General features: G+C 51.4%; 1 protein-coding gene across 2 annotated transcripts; it reads left to right on the top strand.

The window, feature by feature from the left end:
- Positions 1–267: 267 nt before the first annotated feature.
- TRPV3 (transient receptor potential cation channel subfamily V member 3) lies at positions 268–27,410 on the top strand. 2 transcript variants are annotated; one of them, XM_070388780.1, is made up of 17 exons: positions 268–386; positions 5,091–5,195; positions 5,321–5,407; positions 6,167–6,321; positions 7,109–7,285; positions 10,019–10,159; positions 12,478–12,758; positions 16,029–16,205; positions 17,132–17,290; positions 18,009–18,110; positions 19,140–19,213; positions 21,089–21,254; positions 23,139–23,205; positions 24,733–25,007; positions 26,197–26,309; positions 26,852–26,931; positions 27,171–27,410. In XM_070388780.1, exons 1-17 carry the CDS (start codon positions 268–270, stop codon positions 27,263–27,265), a joined length of 2,373 nt encoding a protein of 790 aa, XP_070244881.1. In that variant the 3' UTR covers positions 27,266–27,410. The 2 variants fall into 2 exon arrangements, with proteins under 2 accessions (XP_070244881.1, XP_005906744.3); XM_005906682.3 differs by having other exon boundaries at positions 27,168–27,410.
- The last annotated feature ends 181 nt before the right edge of the window (positions 27,411–27,591 follow it).

Below are 27,591 nucleotides of genomic sequence, written 5' to 3'. Positions count from 1 at the left end.
GCAAGAATACTAGATTGGGTTGCCATGCCCTTCTCCAGGGCACCTTCCTGACCCAGGGATCGAACCCAGGTCTCCTGCACTGCAGGCAGACTCTTTACCATCTGAGCCACAGGGATGTCAACCTTATGCAGGGTTGGCAGCCTGGAAAGATAGAAGGAGAATTCCATCCTAGGGAGTATGAGCAGGGGCCACATGGTCTGAAAACCCCCCTGAAGCTCCTCCGTGTCCCCTCAACCTGAGCATCTGCACTGCAATTGTGTTCCAGCCATGAAAGCCCACCCCAAGGAGATGGTGCCCCTCACGGGCAGAAGAGCCACCATCCCCTTTGTGAACCCTGCCATCATGCAGGAGAAGAGGCCATCTGAGATCACCCCCACCAAAAAGAGGTAGGGCCAGTAGATGTGGGCCTGGGTGCTGCGGTGAGAGGCATGGGAGGGGCCTGGCGCCCACTTTCAGGGAGCACTTGCTGGGGGTGGACCTGAGACGCCATTCTTATCTCACCTTGGGTGGCCCGGTGCCCAGCCAGGTATAAGTGGGGATGTATGTGTGTGGAGCGGGGAGCCCTGCATACTCTGGGGCTGAGCTGGAGAGGTCAGTACGACTGGAGGGACTGGGGCACTGAGGCAGAAACATTCAGAAAGGTTTCTGGGGAGGCAGGGAGTTGCTGGAAGTCATCTTGAGACAAGGCGCTGAAAAGTGGGTGGAAATACCAGGTTAGCAGGGGCTCCCTCCTGGGTACATTTTCCATGTCCCCTGGGGGGATTTCATAGCCACTGGGTGCCCAGCCAGGTAATTCAAGCTCTCCAACTCCACCTGTGTAAGGGGGGCACCAGTCCATAGAGTGATGGTTAATTGCAGTTGTGCCAAGAAGGTGCTTGGCACCAAACTTGTTGGCCCCGATGGTGTTTTATTGCCTTGAACTTTGTCTTCCTTGTTGTTATTGTCATTGTCACTCCCCAGGGCCCCTGGGAATGGGGCAGGGCCGGGACAGTTATGACCACTCCCAGGTGAGGACGCGGGGGAGGTGGGAGCAGAGAAAGTACTTCTCTGGGGTCACAGCTGGCCCTGGAGCTGACCCCATTGCAGTCCCCCCGCCCCCTCAGCTGATTTGGTGCCCTTCAGCCTGAGTAGTGGCCCTAGTAAAGAATCTGCTTGCAATGGGGGAGACCTGGGTTTGATCCCGGGGTTAGGAAGATCCCCTGGAGGAGGGCATGGCAACCCACTCCAGTATTTTTGCCTGGAGAATCCCATGGGCAGAGGAGCCTGGTGGGTTACAGTCCGTGGGGTTGCAGAGTCAGACACGACTGAGTGACTGACTCTCTCACTTTCAACCTGAGCGCCCTCCCTCACCCGAGCTGTGCCTCCCTTGGACCCGGGTGGGCCCCGGTCTAGCTTGGCCTGTTTGCCCCGCCTCCTTTACTCCGTCCCAGGCCTGTTTTAGGCCGAGGTGAGCTTGGTGCTTTCCCTTCTGTTGGTTCGAGTGATAATTGCTGAGGTCTTTCGAGCACCAGGCCCAGGGCTGGGCCCAGGCTGGGGAGATTGGGACATGAGAGAAAGAACACCCACCTCTGCTCACAGTCTGGATGGTGAGGGGGCCCCCAGGGAGAATTCGGGGAGTGGCCTGGAGAGAGGGTGGTCTGGGCCTAAGGAGGGGCGGGTTGTTCTGATTCTGTGGGTACTTTGTAGAAGAGCTGGTATTACTGTGGACGATGGCAGGTAGACAGGAAGGGAAAGAGCATTCCAGGCAGGGCTTGGGGCAGGAACCAGTGAGGAGTCCCATGTGTCTAAAGTGCTGGGTAGGTGGGGAGATGAACCCCTCTGAGGCTGGGTCTTGGCTGTCAGTTGAGATTGGATATCTTGGGGGAAGTGGGGAGCTATGGAGGGCTTTTGTGTGAGAGGGAGGGCATGGCGAGGTTTGCATTGTGGAAATGATACTCTTGGAGAAGGAAATGGCAACCTACTCCAGTATTCTTGCCTAGAGAATCCTGTGGACGGAGGAGCCTGGTGGGCTGCTGTCTGTAGGGTCGCACAGAGTCGGACACAACTGAAGAGATTTAGCATGCATGCGTGCGTTAGAGAAGGAAATGGCAACCCACTTCAGTATTCTTGCCTGGAGAATCCCAGGGAGAGAGGAGCCTGGTGGGCTGCCATCTATGGGGTCGCACAGAGTCGGACGTGACTGAAGCGACTTAGCAGCAGCAGCAATGATACTCTGGGGATCTGTGTGGATGATGGATCAGAGGGGAGTCTGTTGTGATTGTTGCCCCAGTGATAGGTGGTTAGCCTGGTGGTGAGGCATGGAGAAGCAGGCAGGGATCAAAGAGGTATTAGCATCATGGAGTCTGAAGTATCGACTATGGGAGGGGAGGGCGAAGGAGGACGGAGAGACATTTTCAGTTCTGATGGGGGGATCCAGATGGATGACAGGGCTGTCTCTGACATCAGCACTTCAGAGGAGCAGGAGCAAGGTCAGGAGGAAAGAGCCAAGTTCAGGTGTGAAATGCTGGCTGAGAGGTACTAGAGGCACACTCAGGTGGAAGCTCCAATCTGGAGCATAAGAGAGAAGACTGGGTGGACATGGAGATCAGACAGGTGTCAGAGGCCTGTGGGGGAAGCCTGTTTCTGGAGAGGCTTGCCTGAGTAGGAGCAGAGATACCTGGGTTGTTTTTTTTTTCCTCATGGCAAGTGGGATCTTAGTATCCCCATCAGGGATCAAACACCCATTCCCTGCATTAAGCATAGTCTTAACCCCTGGTCCTCCAGGCCAGTCCTAGAGCAGCGATAACTTTGAAGCTTCCTGCCTCCCGTCCCCCTTCCCTCCCCTCTCACTTTCCCAGGGGAGGTTTGGACCTCAGAAGGACTGAGGACAGCGTTCTAGGAAAATCCCAGGTTCTTCGTGCAGTCAGGCTGCCCTTCTGGGCCCAGCCTGGCTCATGAACTTAGTTCCAGGCTCAGCTCTGCCCATGACCCCTGCCCAGCCAAGGGCCTGGGGTGAGGTGTGACCTTGGTCTTCCAAATAGGTGATCCCTTCTCCTTCCCAAGGCTTTTTGAGGGCCCTCACGTGCCTACTTCTCCCCAGACCCTAAAGATTTAGGCATCTCCCTCAGAACTGAGTATAGGACTCAGGTTTACAAAGAAAAAGAAAGTTAAATATTATACATAAATAAAGATGGCAGCTCTGACTGCTAAGGAAATATGTACTAACGGTGAAATTGGAGGCACCAAAAACTCCAGATTTGAGAGAAATTTTTGGACCTGGAGCTTTTCCTGAAGCATCATGCCCCTCTCTGTGAGAGGCTGCTGGGGTTCCTGTCCCCTGGGCCTTGCCTTGCCCAGGGACACAGGCACAGGACAAAGGCTATAGAGGGCCCTGAAGCTCAGAGCCCTTGGGCTCTCCATGGGACAAAGTAACAGAGAGTCCTCCCCAGCCCAGGGGTTGCCTAGGGATCATTCTCTGCCTTCAGAGGAATAGAAATGCAGGAGAAATGATGCAGGGCTGTCTGCCTGCCTGTGTTAATGGCACGTGGGTGGTGGCTCCTTTTGGGCTGGGTCAAAGATAGGAGTAAACAAAGAGCAGCTGCTGCGGGTCAGGAGCCAGGATGTCACCTGGCCAAGACCTTGACGTCCGCTCATGCTGGTGGGTGAGATACGGCATGTGCAGTGGCAGGCAGGGCAGGTGTGGGACAGGCCGTCCCAGGAGTTAGCTCCTGACCCACAACTGGGTCCTTTGCAGCTCAACTCTCGTTACCCTCCTTCCCGACACTGAAGACCTTCTTTCTCAGTCACAGCCTTCAGCTTCCTGTTGAGGGAAGCAACCTCCCACAGTTTACAGTTTAGGGTTATGTTGGTTTGTTTCCTTATTGGTCTCTTCATCTGTCCACCTGTTTATCCAGCCAAGTATTCATTCCTCATCCATCCATCCATCCATCCGTCCATTCATCCTTCCAAACTATTCATCATCTACCTACCTATTCAACCATCCACTCATCTGTCCAACCAATCATTTTTTTTTTTTTTCAACTCATTTATCTTTCACCTATCCATCCTTACACTCATCCATTGTTAGGTCTTCTGAGTATCACGATCAGGGTTGTGTTCTAGAGACTTAGGATGCTGCAACTGTAGTTTCCACCACTGAAGAACTTACAGATGAAAGACAGTGTGTTGTTGTCTAGAGCAAGGAAAGCAATGGCTTCCCTGTGCTATAACCTGGTCTCTTCTTACCAACCCACTGGGACAGGAGCTTTGCAAGGGGAGGCATTTTTGTCTATTTGTTCACCACAGTGTTCCCCAGCTCCTAAAATAGTGCTTGGCAGATTGTACGTGTAAATGTTTGTTAGTAAATGCACTACTGAGCCCAGAGAGGTAGGGTGGGATGGAGGAAGGGCAGGGATTGGACCAACTGGGGAAAGAGCTGCTGGTGTGAGAGTCGTCGGCTCTGCCTGGAGACAGTCAGCACATCTCAGCCAGGATGTTTTGGGGCTGAGCTGCTAGCAGATGTGTCTTCAGTCGCTGGGTCAGAGCTGCCGTAGTGGTATGGGGACAACTTTGGGGTGATAGTTCTGGGGGACTGCAGGGGTGCAGAGGAAGGTGATCGATCGCATAGGGTGATTGCTGATGCCCATTTCAGCTGGACGGTCCATAAGGAGACAGCTCTGGAGCAGCGTTGCTCCTGAGTCCAGGCCTTAGGGAGCATCTAGCCCAGTCTCTAGGGGAGGACACGACCCAGAGAAAGTGAGTGACTACCTGGGGCCACACAATAGGAGAGGCAGAGGCAGCCTAGAAGCCTGGCCTTAGGCTCTCAACTAGGGGTTTGCTCCTTTCTTTTGGAAGAATGATTTGATTTTAGGTCAAGTCGGAGGGGCTTTTGATGGGCAGGAGACAGGAAGGTGGGGCCCAATGTATGAGTGAGCCCTGCCCTCACCTCGCTTATGCCTCATTTCTGGACTAGCTCTGGGCCTTCCAGGCTTGTCTGGGCCTAACTGGGAGTGAGCACTCAGCGAGGTGGGCACCCTTGCAGCGGGGCTGCAGGACACACAGGTGAACAAGCCCTGCCCAGCTCTAATGGGCTTGTTTGGGTGTCCCTCCAGTGCACACTTCTTCCTGGAGATAGAAGGGTTCGAGCCCAACCCCACGGTTGCCAAGACCTCTCCCCCCATCTTCTCTAAGCCCATGGACTCCAACATCCGGCAATGGTGAGTACTCCAGCCCTTGGCCTCAGAGGGTAGGCAGGGACTTGCCCTGGGCCACACAGCCGGGCCTGGCTGTGGCATGCTACCATTGTCCATTTAAAAACTTGTCCCTCCCCACTCCCCTCCAGTGTCTCTGGCAACTGTGATGACATGGATTCCCCACAATCTCCTCAGGATGATGTGACAGAGACCCCGTCCAATCCCAACAGTCCCAGGTGAGCCGGGCCCTCCCCTCCTCCCACTGTGCCCCCAGGCAGTGCTAGAGGGGCCAGGCACCAGGACCCTGCAGAAGAGAGAAAGAGTCCGCTACTGCTGGGCTTAATGTCTGGGCCCATGGCAGTGGCCTGTAGGTCATTTTTGGGGGGAAGGGAAGGAGTATTACATTTTATAAAAGTAATATCCATTCATCATAAAACACCAGAATAACAGCACGCAATAGAATGAGAACTTAATGCAATGCCATATACTTAAACTAAAAATACATGCATGCAACCATCAAACATCAGTGTGTGTTTTACAAGAACACACACGCAGAGAAGGATTACGCAGCAGTGTGTTACTACAGCTGCCTATTTTGAGTGTGGGGGTGGGGAGAGAGATATTTGAATATATTAAAAATATTCAAACAACACAAAATATGAAGGTGCAGTTTCTCTTCCTGTGATCTCGTGCTTTCGAGGTCTTCACGATGAACGGTTAGGTACGAATCTTTCCTGATCATTACAATGTGGAACCAGAGATACAGTTTGCTAAAACGTGATTGCCTTTGGATTAGAAGCGGAGCAGCACACGAATCCCCCCACCCCCTCCCCCAGCACTAAGGGGGACGTCAGGCATTGTGAAGGGCAGATGTAAATACTGGTGCAGCGCCCTGTGGGCAGAGCCTGTGGGCACAGTGGCTCTGTTGGAGGAAGGTGAGACCCTGGGGAGGGGCGATGCACACGTTGTGAGCTGGAAACATTTTCTGGCCTCAGTGCAAACCTGGCCAAGGAAGAGCAAAGGCGCAAAAAGAAGCGGCTGAAGAAACGCATCTTTACGGCGGTGTCGGAGGGCTGCGTGGAGGAGCTGCTGGAGCTGTTGGGGGAGCTGCAGGAGCTTTGCAAGCGGCGCCACAGCCTGGACGTGCCTGGTCAGTGACCGCCTCTGGCCCAGGGCTCAGGGCTGGGGCTCCTGCTCAGCCCCTGCCGTCCACCTCCCTCCCTCCCCCACCACTTGCCCTGACCTCCAGCCTTAAATGCTGGGCTGGCGACTTCGAACCTGATTCTGAGGGCAGTGGGGAGCCATGGAAGGGCTTAGACAGGTTGTGATCATGGTCTGGCTACTCGGCGGAGGATGGGGGTAAATCTGGAGAAGGCCGCTGTTCAGGCAGAGCTGGAACCCCAGCAGCAGGCCTGGGAGACAGAGAAAAACTCTTCGTGGACTCAAAGACCTGAGGAGTGAATCCAGGGTGGTGCCACTTGGACTTGGGAGACTTGGTGGCTGATGGGGCCTGAGCCGTCTTGAGGACCAGGGAAGTAGCGAGTTAAAGGCAGGCGGCTAGCTCTATGTGTAAGCAACCAGGGTGAGGGGTGGTGGGCTTGAGATTTCTGAGGTGGACAATGGGAAGTCAGGCAGTGGGTGGGACTGCCCCCTGCCAGGGAGATGGTACAGAAGGCCATGAGCAAAAGGTCTCTGATAAGACTTTGGGTAACTCACCTGGGAGGAAGGGCCAGCCAGGGGGCTGGAGGAGGAAGAACTGGACAGGAAAGAGGGAGGGGAGGAGCTTGGGGCAGGGAGCTCGGCGGAGGGACTGGGCAGGGTCTTGCGGTCTGGGGCTGCAGCCCCCACAATCCAGTCTCCCCTCCTCCGGGCTGGGCGGGCCCAGGGCAGCCGGGGCCCCACTGTACTGTGGCTCCATCCTGCCCTCCTGCCTGCAGACTTCCTCATGCACAAGCTGACAGCCTTGGACACGGGGAAGACCTGCCTGATGAAGGCCTTGTTAAACATCAACCCCAACACCAAGGAGATCGTGCGGATCCTTCTCGCCTTTGCTGAGGAAAATGACATCCTAGACAGGTTCATCAACGCCGAGTACACGGAGGAGGCCTATGAAGGTACTTGCCTGTTGAGGGGGCAGGGGAGCGGGAATCATGCCACACACAAGCAGTGCTGTCTCTGAAGCCCAAAGCACTTAACATGGTGCCCAGCACCTTCCTTCATTCTACAAACAATCTGAAGCACTGACCATGTGCCAGGCAGTGCTTTTGGCCCCAGAGCACAGGATTGAACAAGACCAGATGAAGCTTCTTGGCTCTAAATAAGGTAATTTCAAAACTGAAGGAAATCTCTATGAAAAGGAAAGTTAAAAAAAAAAAAACCAGAAAAGATAATGTCATCAAGAGTGATTGGGCATGGGCAACTTTAGTGTGGGTGGTCAGAGGGCACCCGAAGCTGGCATGATAAGGCTCCAGGACAAGGCAAGAGCGAAAGCCCAAGACAGGACTGAACTTGACACAGCTGAGTGATGGCAAGAAGGCTGGAGATGAGGTTAGAGAACTGGGCAGGGCTAGCACATGGCAACTGGTAGTATTGTCATCATCATTATTTTTTTCAAAAAAATATGTCATAGGCACCATGTCTAAAATATAAGACACTCCATTTTAAAAAATATTTATTTTTATTGTTCCTGGTCTTAGTTGCAGCACATGGGAAATTTAGTTGTGGCATGTGAGATCTTTAGTTGTGGTCTATGTGGGATCTAGTTCCCCCACCAAGGATTGAACCCAGGCCCCCCTGCACTGGGAGCATGAAGTCTTAGCCACTGGACTACTGGGGAAGTCAAATCACCATTAGCATTATTACAGCCCCATGTGGGTCTTGGTTTTATGGCTTCTGTCTGAGGTGGGCTGGAGAGGGGGCAGTGAGACCAAACGTGGGATGTTTCCTGCTCAGGAAATCCATTGTGGATTATCAGTAAGGTGTGTCTTTGATTTTTTGGAGTCAATAAACATCCTGTTAGGATCTTATGATATGCTTTTGACACAAATGACTGGCCCAAGAATAACTTGATGTCATTTTGCTGATATGTCATGAGTGCTAAACATGTCAGCTTTTTGCAGGTGGGAATCTTGCTTGGGAATTTATTTTTCTCATGGGATAAAGTAAGTTTATTTATGTGTATCTATTTATGTATATATATATTATTACTATTATTGGTTTTTGCCAGTCTGGTGGGTGAAAAGTGTTAAATCATTAAGTTCAAAATTTCCTCTTCCTGATTACCACTGATTCCAAATATCTTTAATTTTCTGTATTGGCTGTGTGTATTTTCTTCCCTGTGAGGTGCTTGTTAATAATCTTTTCTCAGTTTTCTTTTAGGCTTCTTGTCTTTTTATTGATTTGTAAAAGCTCTTAATCCATTATGGACTCTTAAAAACACATTGCCTCTTTTATTCATCTCAAATATTTCCTGCAGTCTATCATTTGTTTCACTTTCTTTAAGATGTCTTTTGAAACACAGAAATGTGTTTAATTTTTATGCAAGCAAATGTATTTAATTTTTATGTAAGCAAATATATTGGTTTTTTTCTTTATGGTTTCTGCATTTTGGATTTTGCTTAAGGTTTTCCCTGCAAAAAGTCACAATATTGTAAATTATCCTCCAATTAAAATAAATAAATTAAAAGTTTAGTTTACAAGCAATTTACCGGTTTTTAAAAACTCTTAGTTTTTTAATCCACCAGGCTTAATTTTTATGTATGGCATGATTACAGCTCTTTGGAAAATGCTATTTCTGGTAGGAAGTTCTGAGACCTCCCTACCCCCCAGGCTTCCAGTCCCCTCTGTCTGGAGGTTCTCTAGGCTCCACCAACAAGGTCAATGTCCCCCTGCTCCCTCCCTGCTTCTTCTCCCCTGTTCTCTTTCTTAGTCATCAGGGCACTGTGCACCCAGCACCCAGGCTAGATGCCTGGATCTTGCCTGAGGCACGCCTCCTCCAAACCCCACAGACCATCCTGAGGACTCTTCCTCCTAAGGATCTTTGGGTGCACTGGATGGACAGCTCTTCACATGTCTGGGCTACTTTTTACACATCTTCCAATTTTGCAGCCAGAGTGATCTGAAACACATATGTACAAACCCCCAAACTTCGGTCATGTCACTTCTCTGCTTCAGTGCCTTTATGCCTTCCTGTAGCCTTTAAGATAAAGTTCTGATCTCTTTTTTTAAAAAAAATGTAATATTTACTTATTTGACTGCCCCAGGTCTTAGTTGTAGCATTTGGGATCTAGTCCCTTGACCAGGGGTTAAACCCAGGCCCCCTGCACTGGTAGCATGGAGTCAGCCACCAGACCACTGGTGAAGTCCCTGAAGTTCTAACCTCTTATCCTGAGTTAGGAGGCTTTGAGTTGGCCCCATCCAGCCTGGCTACACTTTCGTGATCCCAGCTGAGAGGCCACTTATGGGAAGCACCCCAGTCCTCCAGGTTGTGTTAAGAGCACCTCTGGGTACCACAGCTCCTGTACTTCCCCCATCGTAGCACTAAATTCTCAGGGAGACTGTGAGCTTCCAGAGGACCAGAATTAAAACTGTAGCCCTGTCCCGTTGTGTTCCCGTTGGAGCACAGAACAGATGCTCCAAGGATAATCCTTGCTTCCAGGCAAGACTGAATGAAGCAAAGAATGAAGTTAGGACTCTTGGTAGCTGGGCGACGCCGACCAGACAGGCAGCTAGTATTTCTCAATGGTCCATGGAGGGTACAGAGGCTAGAGAAAGGAACGGCCAGAGAGCGCGTGGTACCCCGGGTCCCAGCAGCTGAGCGCCCCTCACCCACCCCGACCGGTCCACAGGGCAGACGGCGCTCAACATCGCCATCGAGCGGCGGCAAGGAGATATCACCGCGGCGCTCATCGCGGCTGGGGCGGACGTCAACGCCCACGCCAAGGGGGTCTTCTTCAACCCCAAGTACCAGCACGAAGGCTTCTACTTCGGTGGGTGCGCCCCCGCCCGGGTTGGGATCCAGGGTCTTGGGTCCAGGGTCCGGGGTTCGGGAGGGGGCGGAGGGCGGGGCGGGGCTCCTTCCCTGAGAAAGGCACCAGCAGACTGAGCGCTGGAGACCCCACTGCCAGCCTCTGCCTGCTGGGTTGTGTGGGAGAACCCTGGAGGACAGAGCTGTGACCAGGGAGGCGGCAGGGGCTGATGTATCCGAATGGGACCACCAGGCTGGACCAGAGAGGAAGCAGCAGAGTAGTGGGGAAGATGGGGTAGCCTGCATTCCAGAAGTGTCCCCTGGGGGTCTTAGTGGGGACATAGGCATTCACCTGAGCAGCCCTCTGCAGGGAACCAGGACCCGGAGGGAGGGCAAGAAGAGAACCCAGTTTAAACCCTAGTTGATGGGAGAGGAGACAGGTTCTGAGAAGGGAAATGACTTGTCCCTGTGTAGCAAGGAGCTAATGTAGGCATTCAGGCTGCCAGCTCTGGCCTCTGTTCCCTATATCTAGTGCCTCTCAGGACTGCAACAGGGAGGAAAAAGTGAGAAGATGAAAATTCCCTGGCTAACACTCTAGGGAGTCCAAAAACAATTGGGGTTAGGCTGTGTTGCGTTAAGTCCTTCAGTTGTGTCCAACCCTCTGCGACCCATGGACTGTAGCCCACCAGGCTCCTCTGTCCATGGAATTCTCCAGGCAAAAATACTGGAGTGAGTAGCCATTCCCTTCTCCAAGGGATCTTCCCAACCCAGGGATGGAACCTGGGTCTCCAGCATTGCAGGCAGATTCTCTACCATCTGAGCCATCAGGGAAGCCTTATCCCAGATGAAAAATAAAAATTTTAATATATGTAATTTAGATACAATGAAGTTACTCATTTTAATGTAGAGTTCTGTTCATTTCCATAAATGCATACAGTTGTGTAACCACCACTATGATCAGGACAGGGAACAAAGAGCTTCATCCCACCAAAAAATTTCCAAGTACAACTTTGTAGTTAACGCCTCTTCCTAGAAGGCCCTGATTGATGGCCATGGATCTGTTTTCTCTTCTGGGTGTTTTTTTTTTTTTTTTTTTTTTACTGTTTTTAACCTGCAGGACTAGTTAGCCTATAGGACTAGATGGGTCTGGGCAGCCTCTGGTCTGACCTGGCTGGGAAACCTTCGTCCGGTGGGATGAGGAGAGGGGACAGGATGGAGACTGGCAGGGAAACAGCATAAGACTCGATGTCCAGCCCTGATTCTGTCCCCCCCTTTGATGTGTGACCATCTGTAAGTCACTTGCCTTCTCTTTTCTCAGTAAATATTTGTCATACTATATACACCAGGCATTGTTCTAGGTATTTGAAATATATCTGTGAACAGAACCAAGATCTCTACCCTCATGAAACTTCCATTCTAGATGGAAGAGAGACCATCAATAATAAACATGATAACTAAGAATGTTATGTAATAGGTTAGAAAATAATAAGTGCTGTTGAAAAAAAAGTAAAGCAAGGGGAGGGCTTCCCAGGTGGCTCAGTGGTAAAGAATCCACCTGCCAATGCAGGAGATGCAGGTTCAATCCCTGGAGAAGATCCCCTGGAGGAGGACATGGCAACCCATTCCAGTATTCTTGCCTGGAGAATCCTATGGACAGAGGAGCCTGGCGGGCTACAGTCCATGCTGTCTAGAAGAGTCGGACACGACTGAGCACGGCATAGCAAAGCAAAGCAAGGGAAGGCGATCAGGAGTTCTGGGGCAGGAAGGCAATGGGTTTCAATTTTAAAAAGGGCAGTTAGGGTGATTCATTGAACAGGTGATGTTTGAGCAAAGACTCAGAGGTAGTGAGGGAGGAAGTGATGCAGCAGAAGGAACAGCACACCTGGCAGAGGGAACAGAATGTGCAAAGGCCCTGAAGTAGAAAAACACCTGTGTGTGCTGGGGAGGGGGCGGGGAAAGGAAGAAGCCTTTGTGGCTGGAGGGGAGTGAGTAAGGAGGGAGTGGAGGAGATGATGTCAGAAGGTGTAGAGCCTTGTAAGCTGTTGTTGGAACCTGAGCTTTAGCTCTGGGTGAGGCAAGCCTTTTGTGTTAACAGGATCAGTCTGGCTGCTGTGCTGAGGATAGGATTGGAGGGCCAGGGTGGTAGCGGGGAGACCCATTAGGAGGTTGAAGCAATGATCCAACTTCAGTCTCCCACTCTCACTGAGATGGTCAGGAGAAGGCCCAGTCCTAGACCTTGGCGATCACCGCGATCGAAGGTTTGGATCTGAGATCTTGACTAAGATCCAAGTCAAGATCTGGCCCAGGAGAGAACCAAGCCCCTGTGCCCCCCTCCCCTAGGCGAGACACCCCTGGCCCTGGCAGCCTGTACCAACCAGCCCGAGATTGTGCAGATGCTGATGGAGAACGAGCAGACGGACATCACCTCGCAGGACTCACGGGGAAACAACATCCTCCACGCCCTGGTGACCGTGGCCGAGGACTTCAAGACGCAGAATGACTTTGTCAAGCGCATGTATGACATGATCCTGCTGAGGAGCCGCACCTGGGAGCTGGAGACCACACGCAACAATGACGGCCTCACGCCCCTGCAGCTGGCCGCCAAGATGGGCAAGGCCGAGGTGGGTGAGGTGGGGGCAGGTGGGAGGGCACCAGGCACGGCCCCCTGGGGGCCCTTCTGTGGCTAAGCACACAGAGCCTTGCTTGGCCAGGCAGCTCGTGGGCCCACCCTCAGGACTTCAGGCCCTGACACTCTGGGTTTCTGTCTCCTGTCCTGGGACCCTGTCGCCTGGGCCAGGGTGGAGGAGCCTTAGGGCTGCAGTGATGTAGGCTCTGTGGCCGAGGATTCCTGTGTGGCAAGGTACTCACGCGGAGGCTGAGTGTCTGACCCTCAGAGCCTTCAGTCTCTTGTGAGGACAGGAGGCCCAGAATGTCTGCTCTGGATATAGAGCTAATGTGCTGCTTCTCCCCAACTCTGGGGAGATCCCAGGCTGTCTGTCAGGTTGAAACATGGAGCCAAGTCCCCAGTGGAGGATGCGGTGGCTGGTGGCCATTTGCGCCCTTGAGATGTGGGCCAAGAAACTCAGGTTAACTGGGAGCCTTGGTGAAGACTCAGCTGGGGAGGGCTTTCATCTCTCCAAGTGGCTGGAGCTGTGGCTTGGTCTGATTTCAAGGGCAGGACTCAGGTTGGGGCTGGGGTCATAGCAGAGCCTCTTCTGCCTTCATATCTTGAGCCCTGGGAGGGGACCAAGGCTCTGAGGAGGCTGCAAGGGGGTGCTGCTTGGGGGTGGGGGTGAGGTGGGGGAGAAGCTGTTGAGCAGCCCTGGTGGCACAGCTGTGCCAGCCTCAGGGCCGCTGCTGAGGGAGGCGCTGCCCTGAGGGCCTTGGGTCCCGTCCCAGTGCTCAGGGCTGGTGCCCACAAGGGACCTTTTCATTCTCTGCGGGAGCAGGGGGGAGGAAGAACAGCTTGGATAAAGGAGCAATTGTGTGTGTGCCTGCCTCCCCGGTCTCCTGCCCACCCCAAGGACACAGCTTCCTGGGGGCTTTGAGGAGGGTCACATTGTGGTTGCCAAGTTGGAACTTTCTCCAAGGACTGCTGTGGCATATGAGGTCCCTGGGGAGCCCAAGATGAAGCTTCCTGCATGCAGTCTGGCTCCATGACCCCCTGGTTCCCTGAAGGAAAATATGCCCTCCCCGTACCCCAACCATGCCTTATCAGTCTTGGGGAATCCCCCGCACCCTTCCCACTTCCCTTCTCTCCTTCACTCACTGTTCTTTGGACGTTTTTCTGGATGCTGCTCAAGTTGGTCACTGCTGAGAATAGAGATGCCTAGGACATGCTTAGGACACAGTCCCTGTCCTTGGATTCTTCTAGGCTGGGGTGCAGGAAGGGGAGATGTGCCCTGGCCCCAGAAGCTCCCTGCCTGGTCTGTAGAGACTAGGCTCTCGTGTGAGATGACGTGGGAATCCCATTGGGTCACGTGAGATCAGGGCCTTGACATTGTCTTCCCCATCAGGACTCTCTTCCTGGGCCTTGGGTTGGTGCCCCAGGAAGTCCTGCCACATCTTACGGTTCCCAGGGCTCATTTTGGGGAACTAGTAAACTCTCCCTCTCGCCTGGACTTTGGGACCATCCAGGAAGCTTTACAACATGCACATGACTGGGTGTCCCCACCCTTAGAGATCTGGATTGAATTAGTCAGTGGTGTGGGAATTTTAAATTGACCTAGTAACTCTAACATTCAGCAGAGAGCGAGGCTAGCTGACCTAGGTTTCACGAATCTCTCTGAAAAAGCCTGGTGGCTTCTTGTGTGTTAGTTGCTCAGTCATATCTGACTCTGCAACCCTGTGGACTGTAGCCCACCAGGCTCTCTGTCCATGGAATTCTCCAGGCAAGAATACTGGAGTGGGTAGCCATACCCTTCTTTGGGTATACCCTTTAGCCATACCCTTTTCCGGATCCAGGGATCGAATCTCCTGGATGGCAGGCAGATTCTTTTACTGTCACACCACTTCCACTGGTGGCTCAGAGGTTAAAGCGTCTGCCTCCAATGTGGGAGACCTGGGTTCGATCCCGGGGTTAGATCCCTGGGTCGGGAAGATTCCCTGGAGAAGGAAATGGCAACCCACTCCAGTATTCTTGCCTGGAGAATCCCATGGTCGGAGGAGCCTGGTAGGCTACAGTCCATGGGGTTGCAGAGTCGGACATGACTGAGCAACTTCACTTTCACTTTCTTTTACTGTTTGAGCCACCAGGGAAGCCCTGGCGCTTCTTAATTTTTCAAAAAAATTTAATATTTTAACCTTCTTTTGACTGTGCCATGCGGCATGTGGGATCTTAGTTCCCTGACCAGGGATCAAACTGTCATGAGAGTGCACATTCCTCGGTTCTTTGTCTCGTCACAACAAAGATTTGGAGTGATGGACATTATAGCCCCCTTGGCGTGTCACAGCTCTTGAGTCTTGGATAGACTGTGTTATAGCTCTCAAGTCTCGAAAGGATCATGTTATAGCTCTTGTTAGACAAATCGGTGCTACAGCTCAGTGTTACAGCTCTATTTTATTTAGAAGATAGCAGGAAAATCCGTTTCTGAGGCATGAGGGCACGTCGATCCAAAGATGCGAGGAGAAGAGCGCCCCAGCGCACGGGAGAGAGAGAGAGCTAGCTTTGGTTCCTCTTTTTATATGTTTATCTCTCCCTGGGCCTGTCCTATGTAAATTGGGCCAGCCAGGAGTGTTGTTTGTTTTACCTGAGGTCCTCACTCCGGTCCTCGGACCTTCTTTTGTTCTATTTTCGCGGGCTTTTCCCTTCTTTGTCTTTTAGCCACCTCCATTTTGGACTCCTTTTTCCTATTCTACCTGCCTAGCAAAACCCATGCCCCTGTGTTGGAAGCTCAGAGTCTTAAACACTAGATTGCCCAGTAATTCCCAAGGCTGGTGTCTTGCACCAGTCCCTGACTGGCCAGGGCAGTGAGCCTCAATTGGCAGGGTCTTGACTGAGAGTGGGATGTGAAAGCTGGAGAAACTTCTAACTCAAGCTCAAGTCAAACAGAAATTACTTCTCAAAATGGTCAGTTCCTAGATTCTTCCCTGAACAGACTCCCCAGCCGGTGGAAGGATCTGTGAGCTGATTGTGCAACTCTCTGAAGTGTGCAAAGGGCCTTCACCCCTTTGTCTCTGGTATTCACAGTCTCTGGTACAACGCACAGGTCAGCAAGCTTTGTACTCATTCCACAGATAAAGCGGGGCCCAGGGGTCACAGTAACAGGCACTCGGCCAGGCTCTCGTGGGAGACTCTTCCCAGGCCCTGTCTGTTGTGGGGGTGGAGGGCCAAGCTGTGCTGGCCTGAGCCCTGTCCACTGGCTGACAGTTGTTCCTCTTCCTGTCCCCAGATCCTGAAGTACATTCTCAGCCGTGAGATCAAGGACAAGCGGCTTCGGAGCCTGTCCAGGAAGTTCACCGACTGGGCGTACGGGCCTGTGTCATCCTCGCTGTACGACCTCACCAACGTGGACACCACGACTGACAACTCCGTGCTGGAGATCATCGTCTACAACACCAACATTGACGTGGGTCTCCCGGCTGGGCTGGGGGAAGACAGGAGGCGGCAGGCTGGGCCTCAGGCCAGGGGCCCTGGGAGACCCCATTCTACTTGCTGGATGTATCTGCCACCCCCGTTCCTTAGCCTCAGTGGGTGGGGCAGGTGCTGGGGACACCTGTTCCCAGCTGACCCTGTGGAGGGGTCTCCTGGCCCCATAATCCTGGGCAGGGTGGGGGTGGGGGTGTAGATCTTCTCCATCTTGTTTCCCCCCAACTCCTCTTATTGGTTCCTTATGGCTGAGCTTAGAATCCCCTCATCCCCAAACCTGGCCTCAAATGGGGGTCAGGGAGTGTACCATTGGAGCAGTCAGGGAGGTCTTTCTGGAGGAGGCAAGGCAGGGAGGTCAGTGAAGCTGAAGAAGAAAAGAAAGGATCAGCTCAGTGGGAAGTTTTTGGCTCTTGGGGGAACAGAGGCAACACATCTTTTATATTTTACCAAGACTCGTGCCTCCCAGAGCCTGCCTTGCTTGGGGTCTCCCTGGCCTCTCACAGCAGCCTGACTGGTAGGGCAGGGATTGAAATCAGTTTTTATGGAAGAGGACAGTGAGGCCCAGAAAGGGTCAAGGGTTTTCCAAGGGTCACACAGTGAAGGGGGGCCCAGGAGGGGCCAGAACCCCAGTCGTGGCCCTGGCCCCACTTCTGGCCCTCACTCCCCACTGTGCATCTGATCCTCTTGCCAAAAGCACCAGGCTCCTGTGGTGTTTGGCTATGCCTGGTTGCACTGGGGCCTCAGGAGCTGGAAATTACCCTCCCAACACTTCCAGCCAAACCAGTTCATTGGCCCCTTCTGCCGGGGGCACTGCTGACTCAGAGTTCCCTTTGAAATGAGGGCCCTTTGAAAATGGTCCCTCCCTCCCTCTCATCTCCATGGTGACCGGTGCTGTTCTATCCCCAGAACCGGCACGAGATGTTGACCCTGGAGCCCCTGCACACGCTGCTGCATATGAAGTGGAAGAAGTTCGCCAAGTACATGTTCTTCCTGTCCTTCTGCTTCTATTTCTTCTACAACATCACCCTGACCCTCGTCTCTTACTACCGCCCCCGCGAGGAGGAGGTATGTTGGGCCCCTTGAAGTGGGGGATGAGGTGGTTAGAGCTGCAGGAGATGGGATCCACCCCACATGCATATGGGGAAACTGAGGCCCAGAGAAGCCAAGAGATTTGCGTGGGGTCCCCCGATTGTCACGCTTTACAGTGTCTTGGACATGGAATACGTCTCCAGCCCTGAGTGGAGCTCAACCCCAGGTGCTTAGTCCCAGGCGGACCCCTGATGAGGGAGGCTCAGGGAATTAGGAGCCCCAGGCCTGGCCCAGGCTCCAGGTCTCAATCTGGAGCCGATTGGGTGTTTCGGCTGTGGGAGGAAACGGGAGGAGGTGGAGGTCACTTGGAGAAGCTTTCCCACCAATCTGGGACTCAGTTTCCTGTCCAGTCACATGAGGCACAGAGTCTTGGCTTTGACTGTGTGATGGGGCTCTGTGAGTGTCTGGATACAGATGGGACAGACAAATGCCAAGAGGTATGAGGGAGTTGTTAGCATGGATTGAATCATGCTTCTCACCGTAGAATCCTGGGTTCCCACTGCTGGTAGGGTAGGCAGGGGCTGGGGGCTGCCCTTCCTGCACTGGCTCTTACAGAGAATGGGCTTCATGCTGGCCTCTGGTCCAGCTTGAGGGCCCGGCATGCGTATGTGCATGGTCGCCCCAGGGTGGGTGCTACCCCTGCCTTCCTCACTCCGCACCCCGCACCTATCCATTCCTCTCCCTTCCTCCGTAGGCCCTGCCACACCCCTTGGCCCTCACGCACAAGATGGGGTGGCTGCAGCTCTTAGGAAGGATGTTTGTGCTCATCTGGGCCATGTTCATTTCTGTGAAAGAGGTGAGTGGGTCACTGAGCCCTCCTGGTCTGGCCTGCGAGGCAGGCGGGGGGCAGCAAGCTCTGTCTGCTACTGCTGCTGGGGGACTGTGGGGACTCGTTTCCTCTTTAATTTTAGATTTACATAAATAAGCAGGCTTATCCTACCTACTTCATGTATCCATCCCTCCATCCATCTGTCCATCTCTCTGCCATTTATCTACACTCTCAGCCACTCAGTGTCCCTCCCATCTTCCCCTCCCCTCCATCCATCCACCCAATCACCTGCCATCTCTCATCCACCCAACTGCTCATCCATCCATTTAGACACCCACTTATTGTCCTTCAGTCCTTCATCCAACTGTCTTTCCATCTGTTTGTCAGTTGATCCATTCATCCATCCAGCTGATGAATCAGCAGGTATATTCTGAACACCTTCAACCTGTGGGGCCCTGGGGGGAGCTAATAGGGATGAGGGAGTCTGCCCTCTTTGAGGTCATAGTCTGGTAGGAATTTCAGATGGACACAGATATCAAGACTGTAAGATAGACTGTGAAAAGGGCCTGATGTTGGGGTCAGACCCATGTTCAGAAGAGAGGTGACTTTTATTTGGGGATGGGGGAGGTTAGGAAGGCTGGAAGGTAGAGATGTCACCAACTGTGGTAGGGTGGTGTTGGCATGAGGACTCTGGGGAGAAGGCATTACAGGGCAGGTGTGGGGAGCAGTGTACAAAGGCTCAGAGGCTGGGAGGCCAGGCCATATTTGGGGAATGGCAGGCAACTGTGTGGCCCTGCTGCTTTGTGGGTTCTGGAGTGATGATGGGGATGACAGTAAGAGATGCAAGAAGACTGGGGGGAGCATCCACTCTTACCCTGAGGTTGTCTCTGTCCCCCGGGCACTAGTCCCTTTCCATATCCCTCACTTGGGCTCTGACTGGGCCTTCACACATTCCCCTGGTTCCTGAGTCTCAGTCCTGGGGAGACGCCCCCTTCCCCAGGTCTTCCAGTGAGGGGCACGAAGAGGGGGCAGCTTTTCTTTCCTTTCTGGCCGCAGGGCATCGCAATCTTCCTGCTGAGACCGTCAGATCTGCAGTCCATTCTCTCTGATGCCTGGTTTCACTTTGTCTTGTAAGTAGGTCTGTCGCCTTGGTTACCACCTCACAGTCAGGGCCGAAGTCCTGTATGAGGACTGCTATGTCCCTCTGCAATGGCCACCCTACTCTGTCACCCTGTCCCAGTCCTTACGCCAAGGCATGTGGCCAGGGACCTCCTCCTCCCTTCTGTTGAGAGAGGCACAGAGGGGAGGGCCAGAAAACACTGGGACAGTGCCCACCATCTGGTCACAGGGAGAGCTGACTACACCCTGCCCCAGAGCCCTGGGGGGCAGGCAGCACAGAGAAAGCATGTTTATGTTTTATTGAAGGGACATTCCAAGCCAGTTCCTCCCAGCTGCTGTCTTGGACGCTGGCAGATCAGGGCTGGAAGGGACTTGAGAAATCACCGTGTCTGATCTCATGAAACTGAGGCACAGAGGAGGGAAGTGAATCACTGAGTCACGTGGAGCTTCGGGCATGTCGAAGCCAGCCCAGTGTCCCAGTCATCCTCACCCCAAGCTAGTCTGGGGTCAACTACTGTAGGCCTCAGTCAGAAAGCCCAGCTCAGCAGCTTCTCTGAATGAGGTCATGTGCAGCCGATGTCAGAGGATTACGTAACCCTGTCTCTAAACAACAGAAGGCTGATTCAGCATCATGGCTGCATGAAAAGGAACAGGATCTGCGGCTTGGGGTGAAGCACGTTGGGCTCCAGGGTTCTGTGGACCCCACCAAAGTCCCTCTTCTGAGCCTTTGGGTGGGTCTATAGCACCTTGAATACCTATTTATTAATAGCTGTCTTATTAAGTAGGCATGTGCCTTCCAGAAGTATGAACCGAGTTCTCCATCCCTGTGGGCGGGTGGGGCACCCTGACACTGCAGTGAATGAATAGGCCAGGTGCAGTCCTACCCACAGTGCAAGTCACATGTGAGCCTGACACCTTCAACAAAGTGTGACGATCCCAGAGAAAAATCCATTTGTACCGCCACTGGCTTTGGTGCGGATGAAAGGCCTTGTTCTCCTTCTCTGTTGTTTTCTTTGTGTGGAGGAAGGTGTTTAAAATGCTTCCTCACTTCAGTGCCAAATACACCGATCACCCAAATGTTTGCTTTTCACTGCACAAAATCGAGATTGACTGTGTCCCAACTTTAACTAGTTAGGTATTTCATAATCACGGAGACTGCCTGATGCTATAAGCAAGAGAGGGTTTCTGTCCAGATGTCTGCCTAACTGATGACAATGTTTAGGAGTAGGTTTTGATCTTGTATGTTTGGTGGATATTGTACTTTAAATTTTTAAAATTGTGGTTTAATGCATGTAACATGAAAGTTAAACCATCTTAACCGTTTTTAAGTTCAGTGCTGTTAGGTACGTTTGCATTGGTGTGCAATCTCCTTTTAGCGTATCTATTACATGGCATGTCTTGTAGTTTTTTAAAAGACTTCTCAAAGTAGGTTATGGGGGACTTTTGTTATGACTGACGTTTGAGTATACATGTTGTCAGCTTTGTCATTTTGATTAAAAATGGAATCTTTTACTGCATCCTTCGTCTACTCCAGAGTGCCTCAATCTCTGTGGGAATCACAAGTCACATGGGTGATTCAAAAAACATCCAGCCTCCTGGCAACCACCCTGGGCCATCTGAACCAAAATCTACTGGGCCCTGGGGAACTCTATCTTTAAAAAGTCCTTGTCAACTGCAGCCAGCCCTGACTTGCATCCGGCAATGCAGTCTGCAAAGCTGGGTTTTAGACGTGGTCCAGCATGTCTGGGGCAGCCTCGGCTGTCTCTTCGGTACCACCTACCAGGGTCATTGTTCAGGGTTTACGGGAGGTTGGAGGGTTTGGACATCTCTGCCCTGATGCCGAGGAGAAGTAAGTAAGGCCCTTGTTTCCTGTGTCTCCTGAACAGTTTTGCCCAAGCTGTGCTTGTGATACTGTCTGTCTTCTTGTACTTGTTTGCCTACAAAGAGTACCTTGCCTGCCTCGTGCTGGCCATGGCCCTGGGCTGGGCGAACATGCTCTACTACACGCGGGGGTTCCAGTCCATGGGCATGTACAGCGTCATGATCCAGAAGGTGCGTTGGGGATGCTGAGCATCAGAGATGGGCAGGGAGGGGCCCCTCAGAGAAGGCCCACTCTTCAGATGGGTAAACTGAGGTCTGGAGAGGAAAAGAGACTCACCCAAGGGACAGGCCACTGCTCTTTCTCTCAGTGTCATGGTCTCCCTTTGCCTTTGCTCATGGTCTTGGAGGAAAAATATGCATGTATAATATATATATATATGTAGGTATGTTTATTATAGATGTTCACCATATAGAGGATGGTGTAGCATGCAAGTTACAAATAATAATAAAATACGCAATACTTTTTTGTTGTAAATTCCACATGGCTAGTTGAATCTCACCAAATAATTTGTTGATTTTGGTTTAACTTGTATCTGTTGCCAACCTATGGTTGCAATTGACATGTGAACATTGTGCCAATATAAATGTTGCCTGAAATTTTCGTTTGCTTTTTAAAAATAAATAATTAATTAAAATATTCTTTGGGGGGCTACCCTGGGTCTTTGTTGCTGTGCATGGACTTTCTCTAGTTGCAGCGAGCGGGAGCTAGTCTCTAGTTTGGTGTGAGGGTTCCTCATTGCGGTGGCTTTTCTTGTGGAATACCAACTCTAGGGCACGCAAGCTTCAGTGGTTTCGGTATGTGGGCTCAGCAGTTGTGGCTCGTGGGCTCTAGAGTGTGGGCTCAGTAGTTCTGTCACCTGGGCTTAATTGCTCCACGGCATGTGGGATCTTCCAGGATCAGGGATCCAACCTGTGTCCTCTGCATTGGCAGGTGGATTCCTATCCACTGTACCACCAGGGAAGTCCTTTCCTTTGCTTTAAGGAGGAAGATGAAAAGGAAACAATGAAGATGTGTTGAAATTGAATTTGTTTGTCAGTGATGCTGAGACACTTATTTGCTGAATTGAATAATAGTTTTCAAATACTAGAAGAATATTTCATCAATATTTTTGTACTAGTCGCAATATAACAGCCACAGATAGGATATATTTTTAAAGTTTTATCTGCCTTAACATTTTTTCCATCATTGTCTTAGGTCCAGATCTAGACAATCAACAATCTTTGACTTGTAGCTTTCACCAGTTTCTATGGCGTAAATCACCCACCATGGCTGATTTCCATTACTAACATGAGTACAGAATCGGGCAAGGATGCACAGTAAAGCATCATTATATAGTGTTTTCAACATATAGCTACAATAGATGTAAATAGCCTTAAAATTCTAGGTAATTGTTAGGACTTCCCTGGCAGTCCAGTGGTTAGGACTCTGGGCTTTCACTATGGAGGACGTGATTTCAATCTCTGATCCAGAAACTAAGATCCTGCAAGCCACATGGAGTGGTCAAAAAAAAAAAAAAAAATCCTAAATAATTGTAAAATGTAGTAAAGTCATTTGGAAGTGATGTTTTGACTACTTATTATCTTTGTTTCTAATGTAATTTATTTAATTATGTTTACACAATCCAATTCTTAGTCATGGCTTGTTTAGCAATCAGCTCAGGAAATTCACGAGAGTGTGACAGTCAGCTCTTGTGAGCTGGTGTGAGCAGGCCCCAGCACACAGCCACTTCCAGAAAGCGTGAGGATTCTCGGTGTGAGATTCTATGAGAAGAGGTGCTGATGTGCAGCCTGTATTAGCAAGGACAGAAACAGACTGTGTTGTATGAGGGAGGAGGGTGGAGAGGATGAATAGAAGAGTCTTTCTGGAACAGGTGGGCCCAGTGCTGAGCTGTGGAGGGAGCGTCAGGAGGATCCGGGGAGGGTCATGGAAGAGTGGCCCAAGTGAATGAGGGCATGGTTGGGGTGCAGATCCGGGAGACAGTGGGAAGCAGGAGATCAATCTATAGTGAATATGTACTCAAACCTTACCCTTGAATCATGTTTCTTTCTTTGTAGGTCATTTTGCATGATGTTCTGAAGTTCTTGTTTGTATATATCGTGTTCTTACTTGGATTTGGAGTAGGTAAATGATTTACAAATAATAGCAACTGCCACATCTGTAAAGCCCTTTATATAGACATTAGCATGACAGAGCATGCGGGAGCCTCAGCAACAATTATATCGGTCACCAGTGAAATGCTCACCGTGATCAGCATTTCCCCATGATTATCTGTGTGAAGAGCCGGCTCACTGGAAAAGACCCTGGTGCTAGGAAAGATTGAGGGCAAGAGGAGAAGTGGGTGGCAGAGGATGAGATGCTTAGGTAACATCACTGACTCAATGGACATGAGTTTGAGCAAACTCCAGGAGTTAGTGAAGGACAGGGAAGCCTGGCATGCTGCAGTTCATGGGGTCACAAAGAGTCAGACACAACTTAGCAACTGAGCAGCAATAACAATGATTATCTCTTTACTTCTCACAATGTATTGACCAAGGCAGGAGTCATCATCATCTCTGATCATAAGAGAACTGAGGCTTAGAGACGCCAGGATTTGACGAGGTCGCTTTTATCCAACCACACTGTGTGGTCTGCCTCCCACCTTCACATCATCATATGTGTCCCTCTCAGCTTCAGATAGGTTTGGCAGGTGTTTTTGGCTCAAACTGACAGATAGGGAAGCTAAAGTTTGCAGAAATGTGATTGACAGTCTTTGAAAAATAGGAGGAGAGTAATGTATCGAGGTAACCTCCTTTGGCCCTCCACGTCATGTTACTGTCGTGGATCACTTCAGATATATCTGTGAGAGCCTCTGGTCTGCTGGGGACCAGGGATGGGAAACCCTCTTAAAAACCTGTCTGTTTATGACAGAGGGAAAAGCACAACCTGATTTTGCTTCTAACCTCTGCCTAAAGAGATATGATTTTGTTTTCCCAAGCCAGTTCTTTTCCCCAATTATCACAGGCATTTGAAACTAGGCAGCTGATTCCATCTGTCTGGTACCTTTTCTGGGTCACAGTTTGCTTATTCATTTGCTCCTTCACTTGCTTGTTTATTCATCCACCCATTTCCTCACTGATTAATTTGATCATCCATCCATCCATCCATTCATTAAGTAATGAGCCACTGCTGTAGTGCATTGGGAAGAAAAGAAGAAAGAGCCTCAGGCTGTGACCAGAGATCGTGCCACAGAGCATTAGAAGGAGACTCAGGACCTGCCAGTCTTGGGAGAGACAACCCAGGCTACTGGAAGTTGGGAGCTCCAAGCCTGGTTGAGGAGCCAGGGACACACAGATTATAGATTATAATTTTCAACTCTGCAAACCCTTGATTGGTCAAGGGCTGAACGGTGGGGTAGCGAAGGGAGAGAAGAGTTTGGGCTTTGTTAGGCAGAAAGGTCTTTCTGCAGTCATTCAAGGCAGAACACCAGCCTGATGAGGCTTCTGGAGGAACTGAGGCTGGAGATGCGATTTCAATAACCAGAGAGAGGAAGACAGCAGTGTGTGTGTGCCTGTGTGTCCGCGTGTGCATGTGTGCACGTGCAGGTATGCACTAGTTCACTGAGTAACCGGACAGAAAGGCTGCAGAGAACACCCTGTTATGTCCTCACAGCTCTGGCCTCGCTGATCGAGAAGTGCCCCAAGAGCCATGAGAACTGCAGCTCCTATGGCAGCTTCAGCGACGCGGTGCTGGAACTCTTCAAGCTCACCATAGGCCTGGGTGACTTGAACATCCAGCAGAACTCCAAGTACCCCATCCTCTTCCTGTTCCTGCTCATCACCTACGTCATCCTCACCTTCGTCCTCCTCCTCAACATGCTCATAGCCCTGATGGGGGAGACGGTGGAGAACGTCTCCAAGGAGAGCGAGCGCATCTGGCGCCTACAGGTGAGCCTGGCAGAGTCCCCTCTGTGTGTGTGTGTGTGTGTGGGGGTCCTGTCATGGGGACTCAGTTCAGCACATGGAACCCGTGGATCTAGGCTGGGGCCTGGAAACCTGCATAAGCTCCCTGTGCTTGGCCAGGTTCAAGGAAGGTAGGTTTCTGGAGTAAAGGGTCCAGGGAGTGTGGCTGGACAATGGCATGTGTGAGAGGTACTCAGGCTTATGGCTGTGCTCTGCTTAGAGTCAATGGTGTGATATGTGGGTGTTGAGGGTATAGGACAATGGAGGTGACAATTCTGCTTCCCTCCAATACTCCTTATATGCTGTGGGCCTTACACACTGGGGATACTAACCCACAGAATGGCCCGGGCATGGGAGAGGCCTGGCAACCATGCCTCACAACAGACGGTGTTGAAACTGGGTTGAAGATGGTGAGAATTCCTTCTTGCAGAGCTACTTGGGAAAGAGGGAGCAGCTTTCTTCTGTGATCCCAGAGGCAGAAATGGGACATATGGGGAACAAGAGGGAGAAAAGCTTTGATCTGATACAAGGACGTTACTAATTGTTAGGGCCTTCTTAATGGATTATCAATAATATTCAGGGGAGATTAGACAAATTATGGTTGGGAAAATTGCTGAGGGGATTCCCAGCCTGAGATGGAATAGGACTGTGTGATGTCTGAACCTCCTTTCACCACAGGAGCTCAGAATCCTACCTTTCAGTTAGGAAACTCTGGACTCTCATAAACATAGTTTATGTGATATTTAAAATAATTTTAACACCTTTCCCAAACTTACTGGGCTTTCTTTTCTTTCATTTTTTTAAAGTCTTTGTTGAATTTGTTACAGTATTGCTTCTGTATTATGTGGGTTTTTTGGCCTTGAGGCCTGTGGGATCTTAACTCCCCAGCCAGGGATTGAACCCACACCCTCTGCATTGGAAGGTGAAGTCTTAACCACTGGACCATCGGGGAAGACCCTGGGTTTTTGAATTCTGTAGGTGAGCCAGATCCTCAGGATCTGTGCATTAAGTAAGCATTCTGTGCAGGTGGAGTGGGCCGTTTGGTGGTGTGTGTGTGTGTTCTTGTGTGTGCAAGTTCTTGTTTGTGTGTGTACATGTGTGGGCACACCCACACTCAGGCGGCACCCCGGCGCTGGCTCCTCAGTGACACACTCAGGCTCCTTTGTGTTCCCAGAGAGCCAGGACCATCTTGGAGTTCGAGAAAATATTACCAGAATGGCTGAGGAGCAGATTCCGCATGGGGGAGCTGTGTAAAGTGGCAGAGGACGATTTCCGGCTGTGTTTGCGGTAACAGAGGGAGGGGGGCACTTTGCTGGTGCTCTGTGGGTGGGTGAAGAGACATGCGGTATGAATGTTAGCCAAGCCGTGATGCCATTTGCTTGTCGGACCATGGCCATGGTCTGTTCCGCCTCCTCAGAAGATGGAGTTTGCTTGTTTGGGGTCGCTGGCCCTGGGACAGGCTTCCTGAGCCTCAGAAGGGAGAGCGGGGAGACTCTGCCCTTCTGGAGGTGCCTCTGTGGCTTCTCCCCGCCCAGTGCCTACCTTAGAAGAGATCTGCCAGCCTGGCACCCTTTGTCCTTCTGTCTCCCCTGTGTGGGTTCACCCCTTATGTCTCTCTGAGTCCCATATCCTGGGAGGAGACTGATCCTGGAGGCCTGGGAAGATGTGTACTTGGGCAGGCTTCAAGCCCCAGTAACACTGATATGGACACATGAGTCAGGGGTGTTCCCAATCCCCGTGGGGGACACCCCAAATGTGGTGCTAGTGTATTTGTTTGTATTTCATGAAGTGCGCTTGGGAAATAGTGAGAATGATTATCACACCCTCAGGATCAACGAGGTGAAGTGGACTGAATGGAAAACTCATGTCTCCTTCCTCAACGAAGATCCGGGGCCCGGGAGACGGACAGGTACCGCTGCTGTCAGGAAGCATGATGCCCACTCCTGCCTGACCATGTGACCCCGGGGAACCCTGATTTTCCCCATCTGTAAAGTGGGGGAGGAGGGTTGAACTAATCCCTTCCAGCTCTATCATTTTATAACCTGAGTTGGAAACATTTCTGAAAGTCAAGTGGTGGGCCAAGACCTACCTGGAGGCACAACTTGCAGAGTGCTGTATTTGTAAAATAGTGTTTTGTCTTTAAAGCAGATTCCAACAAAATCCAAGATTCTTCCAGAAGCAACAGCAAAACCACCCTCAATGCATTTGAGGAAATAGATGAATTTCCGGAAACTTCAGTGTAAAAGCAGGACCCAGAGCTCACGTGCGTGTGGGCCATCTGATGCTGGAACCTGGGTGCTGGACTTGGTGCTGCATGCTTTGCAGAGTGATGGAGCCTGGCTCCACCTGCAGAGACGAGGAACGCACCCTCACGCTGAGCGGGTAGCTGAACCAAGGGGCAGTTGTCAGTTTGTCTGAGTGGGCAACACCCTGGAGTTTGTTATTTGGCAGAGCTTGTAAAAACCTATGGCCAGCAGTCCTGAGCCTGGGAGTTCCAGGAGCCCTGAATCCTGGGTGAAGCTCCTGTGTTCACCAACTGCAGGTCGACTTGGCTGGGAGAGAGGATGGC

This window comes from Bos mutus, chromosome 19, assembly GCF_027580195.1.
Source record: "Bos mutus isolate GX-2022 chromosome 19, NWIPB_WYAK_1.1, whole genome shotgun sequence".
Lineage (NCBI taxonomy): Eukaryota > Metazoa > Chordata > Mammalia > Artiodactyla > Bovidae > Bos > Bos mutus.
This window is presented reverse-complemented; position numbering and strand designations above follow the sequence as displayed.

Bases quoted from the DNA above. Each gene is read 5' to 3' on its own strand.
- TRPV3 (XM_005906682.3), top strand. From the start codon at position 268: ATGAAAGCCCACCCCAAGGAGATGGTGCCCCTCACGGGCAGAAGAGCC. The intron at 12,759-16,028 runs GTGGGTGAGGTG...TCCTGTCCCCAG, and splicing joins CCAAGATGGGCAAGGCCGAG to ATCCTGAAGTACATTCTCAG. The intron at 19,214-21,088 runs GTAAGTAGGTCT...TCTCCTGAACAG, and splicing joins GCCTGGTTTCACTTTGTCTT to TTTTGCCCAAGCTGTGCTTG.